The following is a 22,004-nucleotide window of genomic DNA, read 5'->3' on the forward strand; positions in this document are numbered from 1 at the left end:
CTCCCGGTGCATGGAGCCTGCTTCTCCCTCTGCCTGTGTCTCTGCCTCTCTCTCTCTCTCTGTGACTATCATAAATAAATAATTAAAAAAAAATTAAAAAAAAAACTCAGGATTTTTAGGGCGGTGAAACTATTCTGTATAAAACCGCAATGGTAAATGCAGGTCACCACATTGGTCAAAACCCTTAGAATGTGTAACACAGAGTGATCCCCAACGTAAACTATGAACTTTAGTTAATAATAATGTATCAATATTGATTCATCGATGACAACAAATGCACTGCATTAATGTAAGATGTTAATGAAAAGGGATACAGGAACTCTAGTTTCAGCTCAATGTTTCTATAAATGTAAAACTGAAGTCTATTAAAAAAAAAAAAAAGAAAAAAAGCAATGCCTGAACAATACTGACATGGTATCTGTACACCCTTCTGCTACCAATGGGAATAGTGCTGGTGCGGTTTGCACCTTAATAGTGACCTATGTTCTACGGCTGAGTTCCAATAAGGAGCATCCAGGTGACCATTTCAGCAAGCAGAGGGGCTGTTCTGGCTCCTTTTGTTCACCTTTCTAGAGTAGAGCCTGAGTGACCACGATGAAACTGATACCTCATACATCTTGACCTTTCTGACCAAAATGTCAAAAGGCCTTAAAACCTGGCAAATTGTCTCCTTCCTTTTGCTTTTGAAACACATGGTGTTTCAAAACACCATGAATAATACTGAAGTGGGATACATATTAAAAAATAAGTGAGGGGCAGCTGGCTGGCTCAAGTCAGAAGAGCATGCCACTCTTGATCTCGAGGTTGTGAGTTTGAGCCCCACGTTGGGTATAGAGATTACTTAAAAAAAAAAAGTGAGGCCCTGAAAGAAAATATATATAAAAAAAAAATATATATATATATATAAAAAAAAAAAAAAAAAAGTGAAAATGATTCTTAAATTCTTAACCAAACGGAATTTAAACAGAAGATTTTTACATTATTAATTCTTATTCAGGGGCATATATGCACACATGTCCCGAGTAGAATGCATAAGTATGTCTTTCATGCTCTCTGCTGCTAGAAGGAAAAATCATTCCATGGCAGGCCCTATGTAGGGCTTTCTCCAAGACTCACATTATTTTTATCCTTTTTTTTTTTTTACATACTGGTATTTTTCTTATTATTTTGTAAGATTTTACTATTAGTGAAGACAATTATCACTAAGAGAAGCTTCATTTAAAACTAAATAGATGAGCTGAGAGGCATGGAGAGTGAGTACTAATGAGTATAGGCTTTCTTTTTTGGAATGAGAATGTTCTGGAATTAGATAGTGGTGATGGTTGCACAACTGTGAATAAAACCGCCAAATTGTACACTTTAAGAGGATGAATGTTATGGTATTGACAGACTCTTTCCTTGACCAAACTGATCATGCTTCTCTGAGCCTTCCTCCCTAGTAGGCCTTGACCTTGGCTCCTCTCCTTGCCTTCAGCCTGCATCACCAAGTGTAGCAAGATTTCTGCTAAGTTAGTTTAGAGAGAATCCCCCACCCTTGACATCTGATCACCCTGGATATCTGATCAAATTCCTCATCCCCAACCCTTGATGTCTACGCCTTTGGTGTGCTTTCAGCAAGAATCCTGTTTAGTTTACCAAGAATCCCCTACTCTTTATGTCTCTTAGTGATTTTCCATCCACTGACACCCTCACTGTTCTCACTGGTAGAAACCCTCAGCTGCCTTTACTGTATTCAGAGCTGAGCCTAATCTCTCTCCCTATTACATTTTAACAGGTCTGAATAATGTCTTTAACAAGATATAAATTTTATCTCAATGGAGCTCTCATTCGAGGAACTGAATAGAAAATCTTTTCTCTCTTTTATCTATCATTAAATGTGATTTAAAAAGTGTCAATCACAATTTGTTACTGATTTGCCCAAATCTATATATAATTTCCTAACTTAAATAGATCTAAATTGATGCCTATCTAATTGGAAGAAAAACTAAAAGAAGAGATTATCATACATAATCACTATGTAATCATATGGAAAATCAATCACTAGCAAACTGTCTACATTGAGATTATCTTCTCCCTTCCAAATAGTAGTACATATTTTTCTTTTTTTCTTTTTCTTACTTGATTAGCTTTTTTTGAAATTACTAAGTAACAAGTGCATATTGTAATATTTCAAAACTGAATAGGAAATATTTCAAAACTGAATAGGAATCCCGTCCAATTCCCTCCTGTGAAGTAAGCAATGTTAAATCTTTTGATGTATATCCTCCCACATCTTTCTCTATGCTCTTATATATATGGATGAGATTTTTTTTTTTTAATCATATTGCAGAAGCACCTGAGTGATTCAGTTGGGTAAGTGTCTGACTCTTGATCTCAGCTCAGGTGTTAATCCCAGGGTCATGAGTCAAACCCAATGTTGGGCTCCACACTAGGCATGAAGCCTACTTAAAAAAAAGAAAAAAAAGAAAAAAAAGAAAAAAATTGATATTATACACATAATACTGTAGCTTTTTCCATTTATCTGCATATGAATAAAATTCCTCTGATCAATCATAGAGCTCTCATTTATTCAAATCAAGAGTTGGATGCTCAACTGACTGACCTACTCAGGTGCACCTCTAATTTATTCTTTTTAACAGCTGCATGTTTCTTTTTTTTTAAATATTTTATTTTATTTTATTTTATTTAAAGATTTTATTTATTTATTCATGAGAGACCCAGAAAGAGAGAGGTGCAGAGACACAGGCAGAGGGAGAAGCAGGTTCCATGCAAGGAGCCTGATGTGGGACTCGATCCTGGGTCTCCAGGATCACACCCCGGGCTGCAGGCGGCGCTAAACCGCTGTGCCACCAGGGCTGCCCTGCATGTTTCTTATTTCCTAAAATTAACAACTATTCAAGAATTCCTTTATTAAAGGACATTTATACAATTTCTAGATTTTTACCATTATGCTACAATGAATATTTTGTATATATATAATATGAGCTAATTTTTCCCTATATTTTCAAAGTAGAAATGCTGGGTCAAAGAGTATATGTATTTTATTTAGTTTTTTGGTTAATAAGTTTATTTACAAGAGGCATCTGGGTGGTTCAGTCAGTTGAGCATCTAATGCATGTTTTGGCTCAGGTCATGATCTCAGGGTCATGGGATCGAGCCCTGCGACAGGCTCCATGCTCAGCATGGAGTCTGCTTCTCCCTCTCTCTGCTCCTCCCCCTCCTCACTCTCTCTCAAATAAATAAATAAAATCTTTGAGAACATAAGTTTATTTTCTCTCTTAGTAAGGTGAAGACTTAGAAAATACTGAAGATTTTTTTTTTTTTTTTTTTGGAAAACAGCCATATTATTAACACACCGGTATATTCCCTTTCAGTTTTCATTTTCTTTTCTTTTTTTTTTTTTTTAAAGATTTTATTTATTTATTCATGAGAGAGAGAGAGAGAGAGAGAGAGAGAGAGAGGCAGAGACACAGGCAGAGGGAGAAGCAGGCTCCATGCTGGGGGAGCCTGACGTGGGACTCGATCCCAGGCAGGATCAGGCCCTGGGCTGAAGGCAGTGCTAAACCGCTGAGCCACCAGGGCTGCCCGCAAATGACATTTCTGATAAAGGGTTGGTACCCAAAATATACAAAAAACTTATAAAACTCAACACCCCTAAAAATAATCCAGTTAAAAAATAGGCAGAAGACATGAACAGAGATTTCTCCAGAGGAGACACCCAGATGGCTACTAGACACATGAAAAGATGTTCATCAAAACTTACTTATCATTAGGGAAATACACATCAAAACTATAATGAGATATCACTTCACACCTGTCAGAATGGCTAAAATCAACAACACAATAAACAATAGGTGTTGGCTGAAGATGTGGAGAAAAACAGAACCCTTTGCACCCTTTGTGGGAATGCAAACTGATAGAGCCACTGTGGAAAACAGTATGGAGTTTCTTTAAAAAGTTAAAAATGGAACTACCCTACAATCCAGTAATCACACTAGTAGGTTTTCACCCAAAGAATACAAAAACACTAATTCAGAGGGATGCGTGCATCTCTACGTTTGTAGCGGCATCATTTACAGTAGCCAAGTATGGAAGCAGTCCAAGTGTCCACTGATTAAAAAATGGATAAAGAATATGTGGTATAGGGGCACCTGGGTGGCTCAGTTGGTTAAGAATATCTGGTATGTCTACAATGGAATATTATTTGGCCATAAACAAGATGAAATCTTGCCATTTGCAACAACATGGATGGAACTAGAGAGTGTAATGCTAAGCAAAATAAGTCAGTCAGAGAAAGACAAACACCATATGATCTCATTCATATGTGGAATTTAAGGAAAAAACAAACAAACAAGCAAAGGAAAAAAAGAGGAAAACAAACTAAGAAACAGACTCTTAACTATAGAGAACAAAGTGATGGTTGCCAGAGGAGGGGGATATGGGTTAAACAGATGATGTAGATTAAGGAGTACAATTATCATGATAAGCACGAGTATTGCATGGAAGTGGTGAATCCAGTGGTGTACTATATTGTACACCTGAAAATAATACTACTAAATAATGTTAACTAACTGGAATTCACATTTTTTTTAAAAAAGAAAGATTACTATACAATAGAAAGAATACTTTTGACATATTATAGACACACACAACTAAAGCCCAGAAATCTGAATTAGCACCTAAATTTCTGAGGTCTATTTACCTTCCCTGGAAATCACAAATTTGATTTGCTTTAGAAATCAAGGACTTCTAGGAAAGGCTAATAGCATTTTAAAATACAACACAGCAAATAAACATATTACTCGGACCTGGCAATGATATCATAGAAATGCATTTTGTTTTCTCTCTCCTTGCCCAGAGCTTCCAGGAGACTGGTGAAAGTGCCCGACTCTTCTAACTCCTGCATGGTCTTTGTAATTATATCACTGAAAAATTGCCTGTAAGGAGACACAAAAGGATGAGTTAATAAAGTATATTTACAAAGGGCTACAGAAGTCACACAGGTTAAGACCCAGGATAAAAAGCATGACTAGCTGGAATTATTCCTGGAATGCAAGAATAGTTTAGCATTAGAAAACCTATTAATAATAATAAAAAAAGAAAATCTATTAATAGAATTCATCACATAAACAAAAGCAAAAGGAGGGACGCCTGCGTGGTTCAGTGGTGGAGCGTCTGCCGTCTACTTTGGCTTAGGGCATGATCCTGAAGTCCCAGGATCCAGTCCCTCATTGGGCCCCCTGCAAGGAGCCTGCTTCTCCCTCTGCCTGTGTCCCTGCCTCTCTCTCTCTCTCTGTCTCTCATGAATAAATAAAATCTTTTAAAATAAAACAAAAACAAAAGCAAAAGGAGAAAAACCATATGGCCATCGCAATAGGTGCAAAAAAGGTATTAGGCAAAATTCAGTACCCATTCATTTGAAAATAAACAACAAAAACTCTTAGCAAATTAGAAATAAAAGAGAACTCCCTTAACCAAAGTTTACATGCCAAGGAGTAACAAACATTGAATGTACAGTATGATATTATGTATATAATATTTAAAAACATATAAAACTGTATATATTATTTAAATAAAACACATAGATACCTAATAAAAGTATCATAATATGTAAGAGAATAATAAATAGCAAATTCATTAAAGAGTTTGTCTTTGGGGGAAGAGTGAGGGAGCTAGCTAGCATCAGAGGCTCCAGTTGTATCTTAAGTATTTTATTGAAAAAAAAAAAAAAAAAACCAAAACCAAAAAAACCTCTAAAGCAATCATGGTAAAATGTTAAGATTTGGTGGTTATACACATAAGTATTCACTATTTCATTCTTAATATTTTTTTCTGTATTTTAAAAATATTTCATAATTTTACAAAAGTTAAATTATTTAAAACATTTTTAAAAGAGCTAATAAAACACATTTTAGAGATGAGTAAACCCAGGTTCAGGAAGGTTAAATGACTTGCCCAAGGCCACATAACTAATTTGAGAAAGAGGTAGACCCAGGTTTCCTGACTCCTAGTCCATTGCTTTTTATAATATTCTCATAGGTAGGGAATTTTAAAAACAGCTATTTAATGTTTTCATATCAGGTCAGCAAGAATTACATTCACTGTTTATATAAAACAGACAATTTTTTTAGAGATTTTTTTTTTAACTTATTTATTCATAGAGACAGAGAGAGAGAGAGGCACAGAGACACAGGCAGAGGGAGAAGCAGGCTCCACGCTGGGAGCCTGACGTGGGACTCGATCCAGGGTCTCCAGGATCATGCCCCGGGCTGCAGGCGGCGCTAAACCGCTGTGCCACAGGGGCTGCCCATATAACAATTTGTTGACAAAAGTTCAAACAGAAAGATTCAATAACTATACTAAGAAAAAGGGTAAGTACACCAAAGTAAAAAAAAAAAAAAAAAAAAGAAAGAAAAGAAAAGAAAAAGAAAAAGAAAAAGAAAAAAAGAAAAGATATGAGCTGGGTGCCTGGGTGGCTCAATCAATTAAGCATCTGCCTTCAGCTCAAGTCATGATCCCAGGATCCTGGGATCAAGCTGGGCATCAGGCCCCCTGATCAGTGGGGAGCCTGCTTCTCCCTCTCCCTCTACTGTTCCCCCTGCTTTGTGCTCTCTCGCTCTCTCTCAAATAAATAAAATCTTTTTTTTTTTCAAATAAATAAAATCTTTAAAAAAAAGATATGAGCCATCCCACAGAGAATGAAAAGGACATTAACTAGATTGGTTGTTTTTAAGCAGGACACCTTTCTGTCATGTATGCAAATCTGAGCCAAACTGATTTCACAAGAAACATTACCCCTCTGATGCAGAGGTTGGCAAACTTTTCCTATAAAGGGGAAAATGGTAAATATTTTCAGCTTTGTGGGCCATAAATTCTCTGTTGCAACGACTCGGCTCTGTTGCTATAGCATGAAAGCAGCAAGAGACAATAAACAAACAGGCAATGCTGTATTCTAATAAAATTTCTTTTTTTTTTTAGATTTTATTTATTTATTCATGAGAGACACAGGGAGAGAGAGAGAGAGAGAGAGAGAGAGAGAGAGAGAGAGAGAGGCAGAGACACAGGCAGAGGGAGAAGCAGGCTCCATGCAGGGAGCCCGATGTGGGACTCAATCCCGAGACCCCAGGATCACTCCCTGGGCCGAAGGCAGACGCTCAACCGCTGAGCCACCCAGGTGTCCCTAAAATTTATTTTTAAAACCAGACTACAGGTTGAATTTGGCTAGTAGCCCTGGGTAATTGCTATAAACATTCATTTACCAACAATCTTTACCAGAATACTATATTCTCTTTGAAACTTAAGAGGCTTCCTTGTTAGCAAGCCTGACAAAAAACTGAATAATGGGACAATGGAAACAGAATCCCTTTAAGAAATTCTCAGGATTGAAATTCAGTTTAAAAGCTGGCTACTTGGATGGGTCTATCTCTTCCTCTTGGATGAAAGCATCCTAATAGCTACCATCTGTGCCAGGCACTTGGCTGCAGGCTAATTTCTAATCCTCACACTAGCATTAGAAAAGTTGCAAAGTTGCTATAATTATTTTCACATTTAAAAACTGGAAACAAAGGCTCAACAACCTGCCCTTTATCATGTAACCACCATACTTTCAAATTGTACACACTTCCTCTAGGGAGTCTTTAGCTAATCCTATTATCAGCAGCACATGTGTATCTAATGACCAATCTACAAGAGAGGACAGCAGCCAGCCACCCTTGCACCTGTTTTTCATCTATGATAAATACATTATTACATTTCCAAATATGCTCTCCTTCTTTACCTATCAATCTGAATTTTCTTCAGTATCTCCGTAGACATTATGGTTTGTCTTGTAAGTTTTTTGAAGACAAGATCTTGCAATTTGTTAAATTCATTGGTAAATTGGCTTCCTTTTTTTATTTCTGGCAACTTGCTTTCTTCTTTAGGTAAGAATGGACTGGACAATCTTGAGGTTCTTGGGGCCTCTGCAAGTTTTTCTAAGCTCTTGTTTCTCTTCTAAAAACAAGAAATGATGTCTTATGTAAGACGGATTTTTTTTTTTTTTTGTAAGACAGATTTTAAAAGAGTAAAGAAACAATGTTATATCAGGGCTTCTGCCACTTGTACTTAACACACAAGAAAATTACTCTTTCCTTCAGCCACACAAATCACGTCCAGCTATTATGTGCTTTCCTGCCTTTAGACAACATTCCTTTTGTCTCTTTCCTCAACTTACCACCTGGCAAACATTAAGACCATGATCAAAGATAAAGTTCTTTGTGAAATCTATTAGCAGATATTTACCATATTGTAATTATTTGTATAAGTGTCTCCAGGAGATTGTAAATTCTATGAGGGAAGGGACAGTGTCTTAGAGATCTTGGTTCACCTCAAATTCTTTTTGGAACAAGACTGCATAATAAATGTGGCCATCTTTACAGTCTCATTGCTTAGAACAATGCCTAGGGCATAGAAGACTTATGTGTTCATTGAACAAATGAATACGAAATATAAAGAATGAAAGAAAATCATAGCACAGAGCCTAAGTTGGTAACATTAGTGGCGTGGTATAGATTTCGAAGGTCATGTAGGGAAAAGCCAAAATAATTCATTTTTCGGACCCAAACTGGAACACTTGAGGGGTAGGCATCAACTACAGGAAAAACATATGTCTCTTAAATTAACAATTCCTATTTAATCTGTTGCTAAAAGCTTTAGCTTTTGAGAGGCCATATAGCATAGAGATTATGCCTGTGGACTCTGAAACCAAACTTCCTCATTTGCCTTACTTCTTACCAAATCATACTGACTTAGCTGTTTAATATCTCTATGCCTCCATTTTCCCATTGGGAAAATAGGGATAATAGTAACTGCCCTCATAGAATTATGAGGATTAAATACATTAATATACATAAAGCATTTAGAACAGTACATAGAACTATGTTAAGTTCTGTACTTGTTATAATTACTTAAATTCTGGTACTGATCATATGCACAGAGGAAAAGTTTATCTGCATATTGATACATAAAACCTTGGTCTTCCTTAGCTAAACTTCAACTAGCCTAGAAATGTTAAAAAACGGTCTATGAATGATTAATAAACACAGACTTAACTGCATTTTTCTTTACATCAACAATAAGCAAAGATTCAGATCTGAGGAAAACATTTGTAGGGAAGAACAAAACAAAATGCCGTTTTAAAAAATAATTAAATTTGGGGATCCCTGGGTGGCGCAGCGGTTTGGCGCCTGCCTTTGGCCCAGGGCGCGATCCTGGAGACCCGGGATCGAATCCCACGTCGGGCTCCCGGTGCATGGAGCCTGCTTCTCCCTCTGCCTGTGTCTCTGCCTCTCTCTCTCTCTCTCTGTGGCTATCATAAATAAATAAAAAAAATTAAAAAAATAATAATAAAAATAAAAAATAATTAAATTTTAAGATGATCCTTTAAAATTAATTTGGCTACAAAGAGGACAGAAAAGTAGCATTTCAACAATTACACGGAAACTTACCTGGACATAAGGAAAACCTCAAGAATGGTTATTTCAGATTTTCCCTTAGGTAGGAGAGGGGAAAGTGCAAGGCCTAGGAAGCTCTATTTCCCTATTTTTCCTCTACCTCTATGCTTGGGCATCTGGAAAAGGAGGCAAATGTGTCAAGCAGCCTGATTTACTCATTACTACAAATAAACGTGAATTTTTTAAAGAGTAAATTTAAAAGAACTAGCTAAGTGTTTTAGTCCATTCACTAAAAAATATTTTTATATAACACACACTATGTACAAGGTAGGGTATTAAATCTTAAGGGAAAAGGTAAGAGAAACAGTATTCCTGCAGGGGAGCTCTCCCCAAATTTTGGTCCAATTACTCCCACTTCTGGTAGAGTCTGGTACATTAGTATATTTTTCATCATTCTATTCCATAATCTTACCAATGAAAATCTATTTGGAGATGTCCTTAGCTATAAAAATAGCCATTAAAGAGGGATAATATCAACTAAACTTTCATCCCAAAATTGTTCTAAGGCTAAACAATATGAATGAAGTCTTTGGAGAAAGAAAATATCCACATACATACTAAATACTTAAAATAAATTTCCTATGCCCTTATTGCAGCAATGGCATTGTAAAATTCATTAAGTTAGAACAACTAGTATTATGAAGTAAAAAAGAAATTATTTAATGATATTTGCAATTTTGTAAAGTTGTGGAACTAATAACGTATTGAGAGAAGGGCTTTTAAGCTTCTATTAATGGAGATAAGAGTAGAATTGGGGGGTTAAAAAAAAAGTTAAGAGTGTAAGCCTTTGTTATATGCACTACTATGAAATCATAAGCAGAGCCTCTGTTAAGTCAGAAAATTTTGTGGGTGAAGATTACTATATAAACCAGAATAAAGGGCAGCCCGGGTGGCTCAGAGGTTTAGCACCTGCCTTCAGCCCAGGGCGTGATCCTGGAGACCCGGGATTCAGTGCCACGTCAGGCTCCCTGCACGGAGCCTGGTTCTCCCCCTGCCTGTGTCTCTGCCTCTCTCTCTGTGTCTCTCAGGAATAAATAAATCTCTAAAAAAAAAAAAAACCCAGAATAAAATAGCATAAAAGTTCTGTTCTTTAATTTACTGAAGTGGTGACCACTGCTGAATTGTTTATAAATTAGGGTTTTCGGGATGCCTGGGTGGCTCAGTGGTTGAGTGTCTGCCTTTGGCTAAGGGCATGAACCTGGGGTCCTGGGATCGAGTTCTGCATCAGGCTCCCCTCGAGAAGCCTGCTTCTCCCTCTATGTCTCTGCCTCTCTCTGTGTCTCTCATGAATAAATAAAACATAATTTTTATAAATAAATTAACAAATTAATTTGGGTTTTCCATCTCTCTTGTGTTTCTATGAAGGTAAATTACCCTTTTCAGCCTGACACAGTAAGTATCATTGATAAGTATCACAAGACTTTATCTTGTTAACTAAATACCTTTTTTTTTTTTTAAAGATTTCATTTATTAATTCATGAGAGAGACACACACACAGAGGCAAAGACACACACAGGCAGAGGGAGAAGCAGGCTCCATGCAGGAAGCCTGATGCAGGACTCGATCCAAGGTCTCCAGGATCACGCCCTGGACTGAAGGCGGCACTAAACCGCTGAGCCACCCAGGCTGCCCCTAAATATCTTTTTTTATCCTTACTGAAGGAGATGAATAAATAAGAAGGAAACCCTAGACTATTCTTTACTGTTTATTAACAAGATTAACATATGAATTACTTTTATTTTAAATTCATGGAAAAGCTTAGTTCTTGGGTTTCCAATCTCTTTGCCTTTCATAAATTGATAAAAAAAATTAACTAGTTACAAAATTCTTGATAATACCCATTAATGTTGTTTTAAAACGACCCCCAAAACCCATATAATGTTAGCACTGGAAGGGATGATATGGATCACTTGGTTAAAACTCTATTACACTTTAGGAGCCCTTGGCTTGCACAGTCAGTGGAGCATGTGACCCTTGATCTTGGAGTTGTTAGAGTCCCATGTTGTGTATGGAAAATAAAATCTTGAAAAAAAAATCTTGAAAAAAAACCCCACACATAAAAAGCTCCATCACATTTTACAAACGAGAACACGAAGACCAAGAAACTGAAATGAACTGTTCATGGTACGCCACTAAACCACAAAGATCTCCTGACTCCAAATCCAGTGTTCTATCAGAAATTTGTGCAACTTTTATTTGTACTTATAAGTTCTTTCCTGAGGCACTTGGGTGGCTCAGCTGGTGAAGCATCTGACTCTTGATTTCAACTCAGTCTTTTTTTTTTTTCTTAAGATTTTATTTATCTATTCATGAAAGACACAGAGAGAGAGACAGAGAGGCAGAGGGAGAAGCAGGCTCCATGCAGGGAGCTCGACGTGGGGCCTGATCTTGGGTCTCCAGGATCATGCCCTGGGCCAAAGGCAGACGCCAAACCACTGAGCCACCCAGGGCTTTCCCTCAACTCAGTCTTGATCTCAGGGTTGTGAGATCATGCCCCACATTGAGGTCTATGATGGGCGTGGAGTCTGCTTAAGATGCTTTCTCTCTCCCTCTGCCTCTCACCTCCTCCTCTCTGCTTGGTCTCACTCTCTCTTGAAAAATAGTAAGTTCTTTTCATTGTATATCTATAATCTAAGTTATTAAAATTTACAAGAGCTTGGGGTGCCTGCGTGGCTCAGTCAGTTGAGGGGCTGACTCTGGGTTTTGGCTCAAGTCATGATCTCACGGTCCTGGGATCAAGCACAAGTCAGGCTCTGTGCTTAGCATGGAGTCTGCTTGAGGATTCTCGGTTTCCCTCTTCCTCTGCCCCTCTCACAGCTCACATGCTCTCTCTCTCTCAAATAAATAAATAAATAAATCTTTTTAAAAATTTACAAGAGCTTAAGAATTTATAAATAATTTATAAAGGTTTTGCTCAGTACCAAGTTGAATTTTTTTGATAACTCGATAGCACTTTGAGGAGTCCCCTGGGAATGTAATGGCTGACATAATGACGTGGCTGGATGTTCACAAAGGCAGGGTGCAATGTATTCAACAATATAACAAAGTTATTTTAGAAGAAATGTTGAGAAGGTCCAACTGAATTTCCTCCCCTGAGGATTGAGTTAGCTTTCAGCAGCTAAGAAATACAAGATAGGTGGGGCAAGTCAGTAATTTGGCTACTCTCAGTGCATATACTGTATTTATCCTGATTTACTATAGGCCTTTTTGAATAATGCCAACATGTTGGAAGAAAAGGATATTCTGGTTGTCAATGTATCTTGAGCTATGGTTATTTCATTCCATCAATTCAGAGTATGTATCTCAAATAATTATTATAGCCCTTTTTATCTGAGTTAAAGATGCTATTTCCCATGTTAAATTTGATGGCATAAGTACTGTAAATGATAGAGAAATAAAGAGGAAAGAAAGCAAGAACTAGATAATGACGAGTGTATATACCATGATGACACTTTGTTTTCTTTCATACTGAACTGGCATGATATAGTTTAGAATAGAGAGCTGGTCTGCAGTATCTTCCAGAACTGCAGAGATCCTCAGCACATCTAGAATGGAGAGTGGCTCTACGATTTCCGGGAGGACTTCTTTTTCTGGTTCTTCAGCTGTTTCTTTTTCTTCTTCTACAGCACTGGGTGGCTCGCCTGTCACTGACACTGTCACCTCAGAATGCCAGATGTTCGCTGGAAGATTTGAGTCTTCTAACTGGCCTCTAAAGAAAAAAGAAAAAATTAAGTCAGCCACCAAATGTTTAAGAATTGCTTCAACTAAAAAGCACAGGCATCATACAGATGGGCTCCTGTGAAGTCCACATTGTCATATAACCAAGATAACGAACAAAAGAAGGAGTTTACATGTGGTTCTGCTAAATATCTTCCTGTGACATTCTGACCAACCAAAGGCAAGCCACTCCCTGCAGGGAGCCTGATGTGAGACTCCATCCGAAAACTCCAGGATCACGCCCTGAGCTTAAAGCAGGCGCTCAACGGCTGAGCCACCCAGGCGTCCCTCCACTTACTGTTTAGTAACTCTGTGTTAACCATACTATTTGGCCATGCTTAGCCAATTTGAATTTGAGCCCAAATTAACTTTTTTTTTCTAGCAACATCTTTAAATGCTAATCAAAAGTGTCTCATGATTAATGAAAAACAGAATGTGGCAGGAGCACCTGGCTGGCTCAGTCAGTGTAGCATGTGACTCTTAACCTCGGGGTTGTGAGTTGGAGTCCCATGTCCGGCACAGAGTTTACTTAAAAAAAAAAAATAAAAACATCGACACCTGGATGGCTCAGCGGTTGTGCGTTTGCCTTCTGCTCAGGGTGTGATCCTGGAGTCCTGGGATCCAGTCAGTCCCGCATCAGGCTCCCCGCAGGGAGCCTGCTTCTCCCTCTGCCTGTGTCTCTGCCTCTCTGTGTGTGTGTGTCTCATGAATAAAAATCTTTACAAACAAACAAAAACAGTATGTAGTAGTCAATCTCCAAAATGGACCCATATGATTCTCACCTTCTTGTAATCATAGCCTTGCAGTCTCCCCGACATTAATAGGACTAACTACCCTACGTAACCAGGAAGATACTGTGGGTTCTACCGTTAGGTGATAAAAGACATTGCAGCTTCTCCCTTACTCTCCTTCTCATATCTCCCACTCTGTAAAAAGCCAGCTGCTTTGTCATGAGGACACTTAAGCAGCTCTTTGGGGAAGTTTTTGAGGGTGTGGAACTAATGCCTCTTGCCAACAGCCAGTATCAACTCCCCAGCTTTGTAAATGAGCTATGTTGGAAGTGGATCTTCCAGCCCCAAATTTTCAGATGATTGAAACCCTGGCCAACTTCAACCTTATGACAGACCCCAAGCTAGAACCATCCAGCAAAGCTGTTCCCAAATTCCTGACCCACAGAAACCATGTGAAATAATAAAAGTTGACATTTTAAGTTACTAAGCTTTGGAGTACTTTGTTCACAGCAATAGATAAATGAATTTAACATAAGGCACAATTCAAATAGTAGATAAGTAAACAAATACGTATACAAAACACATTGGAATTTTGAACATACTCTTCCATTCTTCTTAAATTAGTTGTAACTTCAATGGTACATTTACAATTTCACAAAAAATGCAGTCACCTAAAATGGGAAGAAAACACAGATTAGTTTAAGAGAGCGTTGAATGACATTTAAATTATTTCCATACCCTTTCAAAAGAGCTTCAGCTTATCCTTTCTTTTTGCTTATTAGAGCAGTCCCAGAGATGGAAGAAACTCTGGCATCATGTGATGTAGGACTATTAGGTAGTCAGCTTAATTACTGACAAATACAATTATTGATAAATGCATCTTTGAGTCTCATGGTAAATTAATATACAACATGGGTTTCATATTTTTATTAAATTCTGATTTTTAACTGGCAATATCTATGTAATAGATTTACTTTTCCGTTATTCTGATTCTAAAATATTTAATTTGAGCATTCCATTTCACTGGTCTGCCAGACAGCAACATTAATTGCGCCTGGACTTAAAAGAACACTTGAGACTGTACTTAGAAAGGCTGTATTTCTTTCTTTCTTTCTTTTTTTTTTTTTGAAAGGCTGTATTTCTCCTGAAAATCAGTGTGTTGTTACTACCAAGATGTTACCCCTCCATAAGCCAAAATTCTTTCTGCTTAAAAAAGCTTTATGATGACAATGCCAGATGAAGAATTTTACTCTAGGCTAAATGAATAATAAATAGTTTCGTTTCCAGTATGGTTTTGTCCACAATAAGGTGATCCCAAGAAGGCTGATACAAACATGTCTCATACAACAGAAGTCTCTTATGTAAAAGTGAAAACATATAAACAGAATCTTTATGCAAACTGAAAAAAAAAAAAAGATACTCCAAACTAGCCAAATTTTCTGGTACAACAGCAGTGTTAAGAGGAAGTATCATGGTATAAAGATTTTTGTTCTTTTGATGTGTTATTGTTGTTTCTCTATTTTTAGGCTTGGGGCATAGGTAAATGTGCTTCATGCAGGTAAGACAGGGCTATGCTAACGCAGTATCCAGCATGTTCATGCTCTTCTGGTTTCCCATTTCTTAATGCTAGAAATCTAGGAGTATTCCTCCTTCATCTTGACCCCAGCATTTCCCAATCCAAACCATCACTAAGTCCTGTGGATTTTATCTTCTATTTCCATGTCCCCCAACACCATGCTGGACCTGACTGTTGTTTCTTGAACAACTGTAACAGCCCCCAAATTGGAGGTGATCTTTTTAAAATTGAAAATCAATTTTTTTTAAACTAAAAATTTGATCCTGTCTTTCCTTAGAATCCTTCCATGGTTTCCCATTGCCCTAGGACAAAAGCTAAAAATTCTAAACTTGGCCCATAAGGCCTGCATGGTCTGGCCTGCTCTGTTCCTCTTCAGATATCCACTTGGCACTGCCCTATTCTTGCTCTCATGGCTCCAGTCTTAATGGACTTCTTTCAATCTTCTATGGAATCATGCCCCCTTCCAACTCAGGGTCTTTACACACGTTATTCCTTCTATTTGGACCACTCTTCCCCTCACTCTTCATCTTGTAAAATCCCACTGGTCCATCAGGAACCAGCCTAAATCAGTGGCATTTTGCTAGGTATCTGTCATTTCTAAATCTAATCTTCACCATTTCTTGTACCCCAAGAGACTGACCCATATGGGGCACATCAACAGGAGATTCCATTAAGTGTAGGAGAGTAAGATCAAGTGTTTATCCTCCCAGTTCCCTCCCTGCCAAATCATCATTGGTTGGGCTAAGTTTCTCTGTCAAAGGCCATGGCACCAGTCAGGCAATATTCTCTACGTTGCTCTTGCTTGGGGGCTTGGGTAACTATTTCTGCCCTACGACCCTGGAGACTATGTCATCCCTTAGAATTTCACTCTTGCCTACAGTTTTGTACACAGAGCCTTTATGAAATTCTGAACTCTATCATTGTTTCCATCCAGGGCAACACCGACTGATGCAATGACCTATATACACAGATTTTTATATACACTGTGCACACACAGACATATACTTAAGTATGCATACAGGCAAATAACTGAAACAAGTTTCATATACCAATTTACATTTAACATGTGCCATATTCTGACACTTTTGATTCTATCATATATTTTGCCTAAAAAGTATTATAATTACAATCTGCTACTGGGCCTACACCTGCAATTTGAAAAATGCCTTAAAGGACATTTCTGTGGGTGACACTTTCCCTCATTCATCAGACTGGATCAGGATTCCTCTGGTCAATCACTGCACTTTTATTTTCCTACAGAGCTCTCTTCACAATTTGTAATGTTACTGTTTTGCCCCCACTAGGCTTTTAAGTGTCATGAAAGCAGAAACGTGATAGTGATGCTGTTTATATCCTGTTTCAAGCACTCTGCTCAAGAAGTATTTGTAGAACAAATGAATGAACAAAGGAACGAAACTCACCTTTAAGGTTTTATTCCTCTCAGGACTACTTAACATTTGGATTTCTAGCACATTTAATAGTGGGATTTTTAGTATATTTCTGGGACAGAAAAAACTGGATAGAGGGAGTGGGTCGTAAGGTACGTACACTCTATCCTGATGTATTTTTTAAAAAATAGATAGATTATTTATTTATTTATGATAGATATATATATAGAGAGAGGCAGAGACACAAGAGGAGGGAGAAGCAGGCTCCATGCTGGGAGCCCCACATGGGACTCGATCCCGGGACTCCAGGATCGCGCCCTGGGCCAAAGGCAGGCACTAAACCGCTGCGCCACCCAGGGATCCCCTATCCTGATGTATTTAAGAGAGGACCTTAAATATGATTTATAGATATCTCATAAAGCTTTGGGGTCATCCTTTACTCTTCTCTCCCATTCCTTACCCATCAGCAAATCCGATCAGCATTACATTTAAAATATATTCAGAAGTCCAGTACTTATCACCCCTGTCTGCAAGCCATGATCTTATCATGATCATTGCAAGAGCCTCCTAATGGATCTCCGCGCTGTTCTTGCTTCCCTTCCATCTCAACAGAGTGACCCTATTAAAATGGAAGTCAGATTGAGTCTCTCTCCTCCATACAGAACTGCTCAAATTAGCTTCTTATCTCAGAGTAAAAGCCTTCTTTTCTTTTTTTTGTTTAAATTTTGACCCTGTTAAAATGGAAGTCAGATTGAGTCTCTCCTCCATACAGAAATGCTCAAATTGGTTTCTCATCTCAGAGTAAAAGCCTTCTTTTTTCATTTTCATTCAATTATATATTATATAATTATAATATGAATGAAATAATTAATTTCATTTCAATTATATATATATAATTTTTTTAAAAGCCTTCTTTACAGTGGCATCCCGGCTTCATTCTTTTTTTTCTCCATAGAGAACATTTTTCTCATGTTACCTGCTCATGTGCCATATATTTTGCTTGCTTAGGGTCTTGCTTCCCTTCCTAGGACAGGTCTGTAAGCTCAAGAAGGCAGAGAATTCCGTGGTTTCGTTTCCTGCAGGGTCCTCCGAGCCAAGAGCAGAGCTCGGTACATAGTAGTCGTTCAATAAACTGCTGAAACAAATGAATGAACCCGGAGGGAAACCCAAATAAACCTGCAATGGTCAGACGCCCACTAGCCTATCTTCCCATCACCTGCCAGGATTTGCTAGAGACCCACTTCGCGCAGGCGCGGTGCTTGGGCGCCCCACAGCTACCCGTGTAGCTGCTCTTTAAAAGGCGGCAATACTCACTCTGGAGTCCAAACGAAGGACTGCAGGTTAGGAACTTGGAGGACGTTTCTGCAAAGAGATGAGAGAGGAGGAGGAGGAAAGGGGTGAGGTGGGGGGAGTGGTGCGTAAAGAGAAGAGCTCCTCCTGCCCTCCTGCTCCTGCCCTTTCTCTTCCGCGCTAGGACCCGAGAGTCTCCATCCTCCCTACTCCTAGTAAGAGAGAAAGATGCTCCCACGTGGGCGAATCCAGTCTGGGGTTCCCGAGGCGGGGCGGCAGCCTGCACCCGGCTGCAGGAACCAAGCCCTGCTGTTTCTATGGCAACGCGAAGCTCCGGGGACCTTTTCTCGTCCTCCTTTAGCTGGCTATCCTCTTGCCTCCCTCTGTTTCAAAAACCACATATAGTACAACTCTCAAAGATAAAAGCGCTCAGAGAAAGACCTGTAAGAGTGCTCTCGAATGTAGTCGTTTCTTTCAGTCAAAGACAACAGCTGAGGCTTTTTCTTTTTCTTTTTTTTTCCTTTTTTTTTTTGGCGGTTGCGTTAGACGCCTAAACCGGGGGGGGGGCGGAGAGGTGTTTATCCCACAAGGCCACGCGGGGGGACCTCGCCTCTCTCTTTCCGCCATCTTGGAGCCTGTGGAGGTGAGGAGAGCCCCAGCTCCTGAGCTTTGGGGGCCGATTAAGTGCGGTGAGACGAGCCCTGTGCTTCGGCGGGGCGCTGGTGCGGCTCGGAGGCTGTGTCAGCGAGCGAGCGCCGTGGATTCCAGCGGCGGGGAGGCCAGGATGGCGGAGATGCGGGGCCGATGGTGCCGGTGCCCGGACTCCCGGGGAACCGGCGCTCCCGTCACCGCCGTTGCTGCTTGGGCCTTAGCGGAGGGATAAAGGCCGTTCGCCCGTTTGAGGCAGTGGCTCCCTTAGGATGAGCCCTTTTTGTATTTTATTTTATTTTTTCCCTCAAGACGCTCCCACTCCAGACCTGGTTATGTCTACGAGCTCCCCTTCCTCAGCCTTGCCTTTCCCATTCGGTGCTCCCGCCTCTATTTTGTGTGCTTCTCCGATTCCTCGCTTTTCTTCCCCCCCCCCCCCCCCCGTCCTACCCGGCGTGGCCTGAGTTCGCCCGGGGCATCCTTTCGGCGTCTCCAGGAGCTGTTTCCTTGACTACGAAGCCGGTCCTCCCCGAGGTGTCTCCCACCGGAGAGACTTCCCGTCAGATGCCGAGCGCTACCGAGAGCGGACTGGGCGGGAAACGTGCTTTTGCAAGATTTTAAACTGGTTCTTTTTGTTTTAAGGCCTGCTGGGAACAGGACTCCTAAAGCGACGACTATGTCTGGAAGGTACAGACTTTATAAATATTATTATTATTATTTTTTTGCATCTGTAAAAAAAAATATCAAACGTTTGCTGAAAACTGGCGGGGGGGGGGGCGGATTAGATGTTCGCTGCAGGTGACTTTTGAGTAGAGCTCGTTACAGGTGAGCTCTTCCAGTGAAACCAGATCTTTGCACGACTTATGGTCACTCTATTTTGTCTCAGGCTTTGGTCCAAGGCCATTTTTGCCGGCTATAAACGGGGTCTCCGGAACCAGAGGGAGCACACAGCTCTACTTAAGATCGAAGGTGTTTATGCTCGAGATGAAACTGAGTTCTATCTCGGCAAGCGATGTGCTTACGTCTACAAAGCAAAGAAGTAAGTTCATAGTGTTAATGCCTCTTGCATTTTTTAGTTGAGATTTGTGGCATTTTCCTATTCAAAGGAGAAGAGAGTCAAAAGATGTTGGCAAAGCAGTTGGTACTTTTGTGTTTTGTACTTTGAATTTTTTTTTAAAGATGTTATTTATTTATTCATGAGACAGAGAAAGAGAGAGGCAGAGGGAGAAGCAGGCTCCATGCAGGGAGCCCAACGTGGGATTCGATCCCAGGACCCCAGGGATCCCTGCCCTGTACTTTGAATCTTTAAGGAATTTTGTAGGAGGTCATAGAAGGTTGTTACTTGTCTGGGTAGTGTTGCATTTAGGTATCCTCGGCATTTAGAAAGATTTCAGCTATTGACTGTTTCAAGGAAGGAACCGATTCCTTACGTTATCTCGTTATCTCATGTACCTTGATTCACTTTGTTGCTTTCTTGAAATTATGTTGTATAGGTGTTTAAAAATGTGTCTGGGGCCTTGATTCTTTTATTCATTAAACCAGTGAAAATCTCTGGGGACATAGCTTTCATCCCCCCGTCTCCCCCCCCCCCCCCCCCCCACCGCCATTCTTCCTGGAACGAGAATGATACTTTAAAATTATAACTCAGATCATCTGTACATTGCTCAGATTCCAACTCTCCCTGCCTTTAGTAAAAACAAGGGTCATTAAGGAGGCTTTAGGACCCTAGTCATTCAGGGCTCCCTATATCTACTGTTAAGCCCAGCTAGGATTTACTCCATACCTTCAGCCTTTCTGTGTTTTTAAAAAAAAAAATATTGCAGCTACTATCTTACATTCTATATATCTTACTTACCTACTGGGTTATCTGAAAGGGAGTTATTTTGTAAACTACTATTTTGTATTTTGCAGACTTAAAAAAAATAATTTGTATAAGTGTCTGGCATACAATAGTTACTCAAATATTTGTTGAATGAATGATGCCCCAGGGATTTTAGTTTCTCCGATATCTTAGTGGCTAACTGCATTTGTGAGCCACTGACTAGAAATCACCTTGAATTTGTGTTACACTATTCTGGCTGCCTGGGTTCTCATACCTCTTTCATCCTCCTTTAAAACCAGCAACACAGTAACTCCTGGTGGCAAACCAAACAAAACCAGAGTAATCTGGGGAAAAGTAACTCGTGCTCATGGAAACAGCGGCATGGTTCGTGCCAAATTCCGAAGCAACCTTCCTGCGAAAGCCATTGGCCACAGAATCCGCGTGGTAAGTACAGTTATTAGCAGTATGAAATTGTTGAGTCAAACTAAGCTCAGGAGTTCGGGCTCTGATCTCTAAAAACTAATGTGATTTTAAAATGTCACATTTTAAATGGGTTGTTGCTTCAAAATCATCTGTGTAGATATGTTATGAAACAGATTCATGGCAGTAGAAGGAAAAGTGAATGCAATGTGTTCAAAAGGATTGTACCTAGATTTCAGATTTTGCTAAAGCTTGGGTGAGGGGGATAGTATGTAAATGAACAATTTATTGGACGTAGAAGTGATTATTAGAAAAATTCACATTTCCTGGCATAATTCAGGATATTCTCATCTCTTCATCATGACAGTCTTGTTACAGTAGGTGTTAGTAGCCTTATTTTAATAGAAAACTGATGCTTGTGTTTCTAGGTCCCACAACTTGGCTCAAGTCCTTGAGTTTAGATCCTGTGGTTTTCTAAAATAGTTACTGTTTTCCTTAGTTAGCGTTCATTTATAGTAGACAGGGCTATATTCTTGGGGGTCCCAGGGTACTTTTGAACCCTGCCGAGCCATTGAAATTTTTCATCAGGAGGTTTTTACATTGTCCCTGGAAGAAGCAAAGTTAAATGGATTTTCAGTGCTCCTGGTACTGGTTCTTAAAATGTGTTTGTCTAGATACAAGAAGAACTTGGTTCTCTCCCTTTTAGAGATGGGTAGTGGAACAGTGGGAGGTTTATCCATATTGTTGTACTCAGTAACGTTTATATATTTGTATATAACATCCATCTAATTACGCTGTTTTCTTTCTTCCTAGATGCTGTACCCCTCAAGGATTTAAACTTATGAAAAGTAAATAAATAAAGGTGTAGATTTGTTCTCTTGTATTTTTGTTAAATGGCTTAACATTTTCTTTCTCCTAAAT

At 39.3% G+C, this 22,004-nt stretch overlaps 2 protein-coding genes across 2 annotated transcripts in view; one reads left to right on the top strand and one right to left on the bottom strand.

Annotated features, from left to right (window-relative positions):
* Positions 1–18,502, bottom strand: part of IQCG (IQ motif containing G) — a 48,594-nt gene extending 30,092 nt beyond the window's left edge. Inside the window, exons 1-5 of the mRNA XM_041746160.1 lie at positions 18,218–18,502; positions 14,542–14,610; positions 12,933–13,200; positions 7,778–7,992; positions 4,809–4,937 (exon numbers count right to left, since the gene is read on the bottom strand). Of these exons, the coding sequence (XP_041602094.1) occupies positions 4,809–4,937; positions 7,778–7,992; positions 12,933–13,200; positions 14,542–14,549 (620 nt within the window). The 5' untranslated portion in view covers positions 14,550–14,610; positions 18,218–18,502. The remainder of the gene's footprint in view (positions 1–4,808; positions 4,938–7,777; positions 7,993–12,932; positions 13,201–14,541; positions 14,611–18,217) is intronic.
* Positions 18,503–18,766: 264 nt separating this feature from the next.
* RPL35A (ribosomal protein L35a) lies at positions 18,767–21,957 on the top strand. Its single transcript, XM_041764127.1, has 5 exons — positions 18,767–18,836; positions 19,484–19,528; positions 19,728–19,880; positions 20,963–21,107; positions 21,897–21,957. The coding sequence occupies exons 2-5, from the start codon at positions 19,518–19,520 to the stop codon at positions 21,918–21,920; spliced, it is 333 nt and encodes a 110-aa protein (XP_041620061.1). The 5' UTR covers positions 18,767–18,836; positions 19,484–19,517; the 3' UTR covers positions 21,921–21,957.
* Positions 21,958–22,004: the final 47 nt, after the last annotated feature.

Source organism: Vulpes lagopus, chromosome 1 (genome assembly GCF_018345385.1).
Source record: "Vulpes lagopus strain Blue_001 chromosome 1, ASM1834538v1, whole genome shotgun sequence".
Taxonomy (NCBI): Eukaryota; Metazoa; Chordata; class Mammalia; order Carnivora; family Canidae; genus Vulpes; species Vulpes lagopus.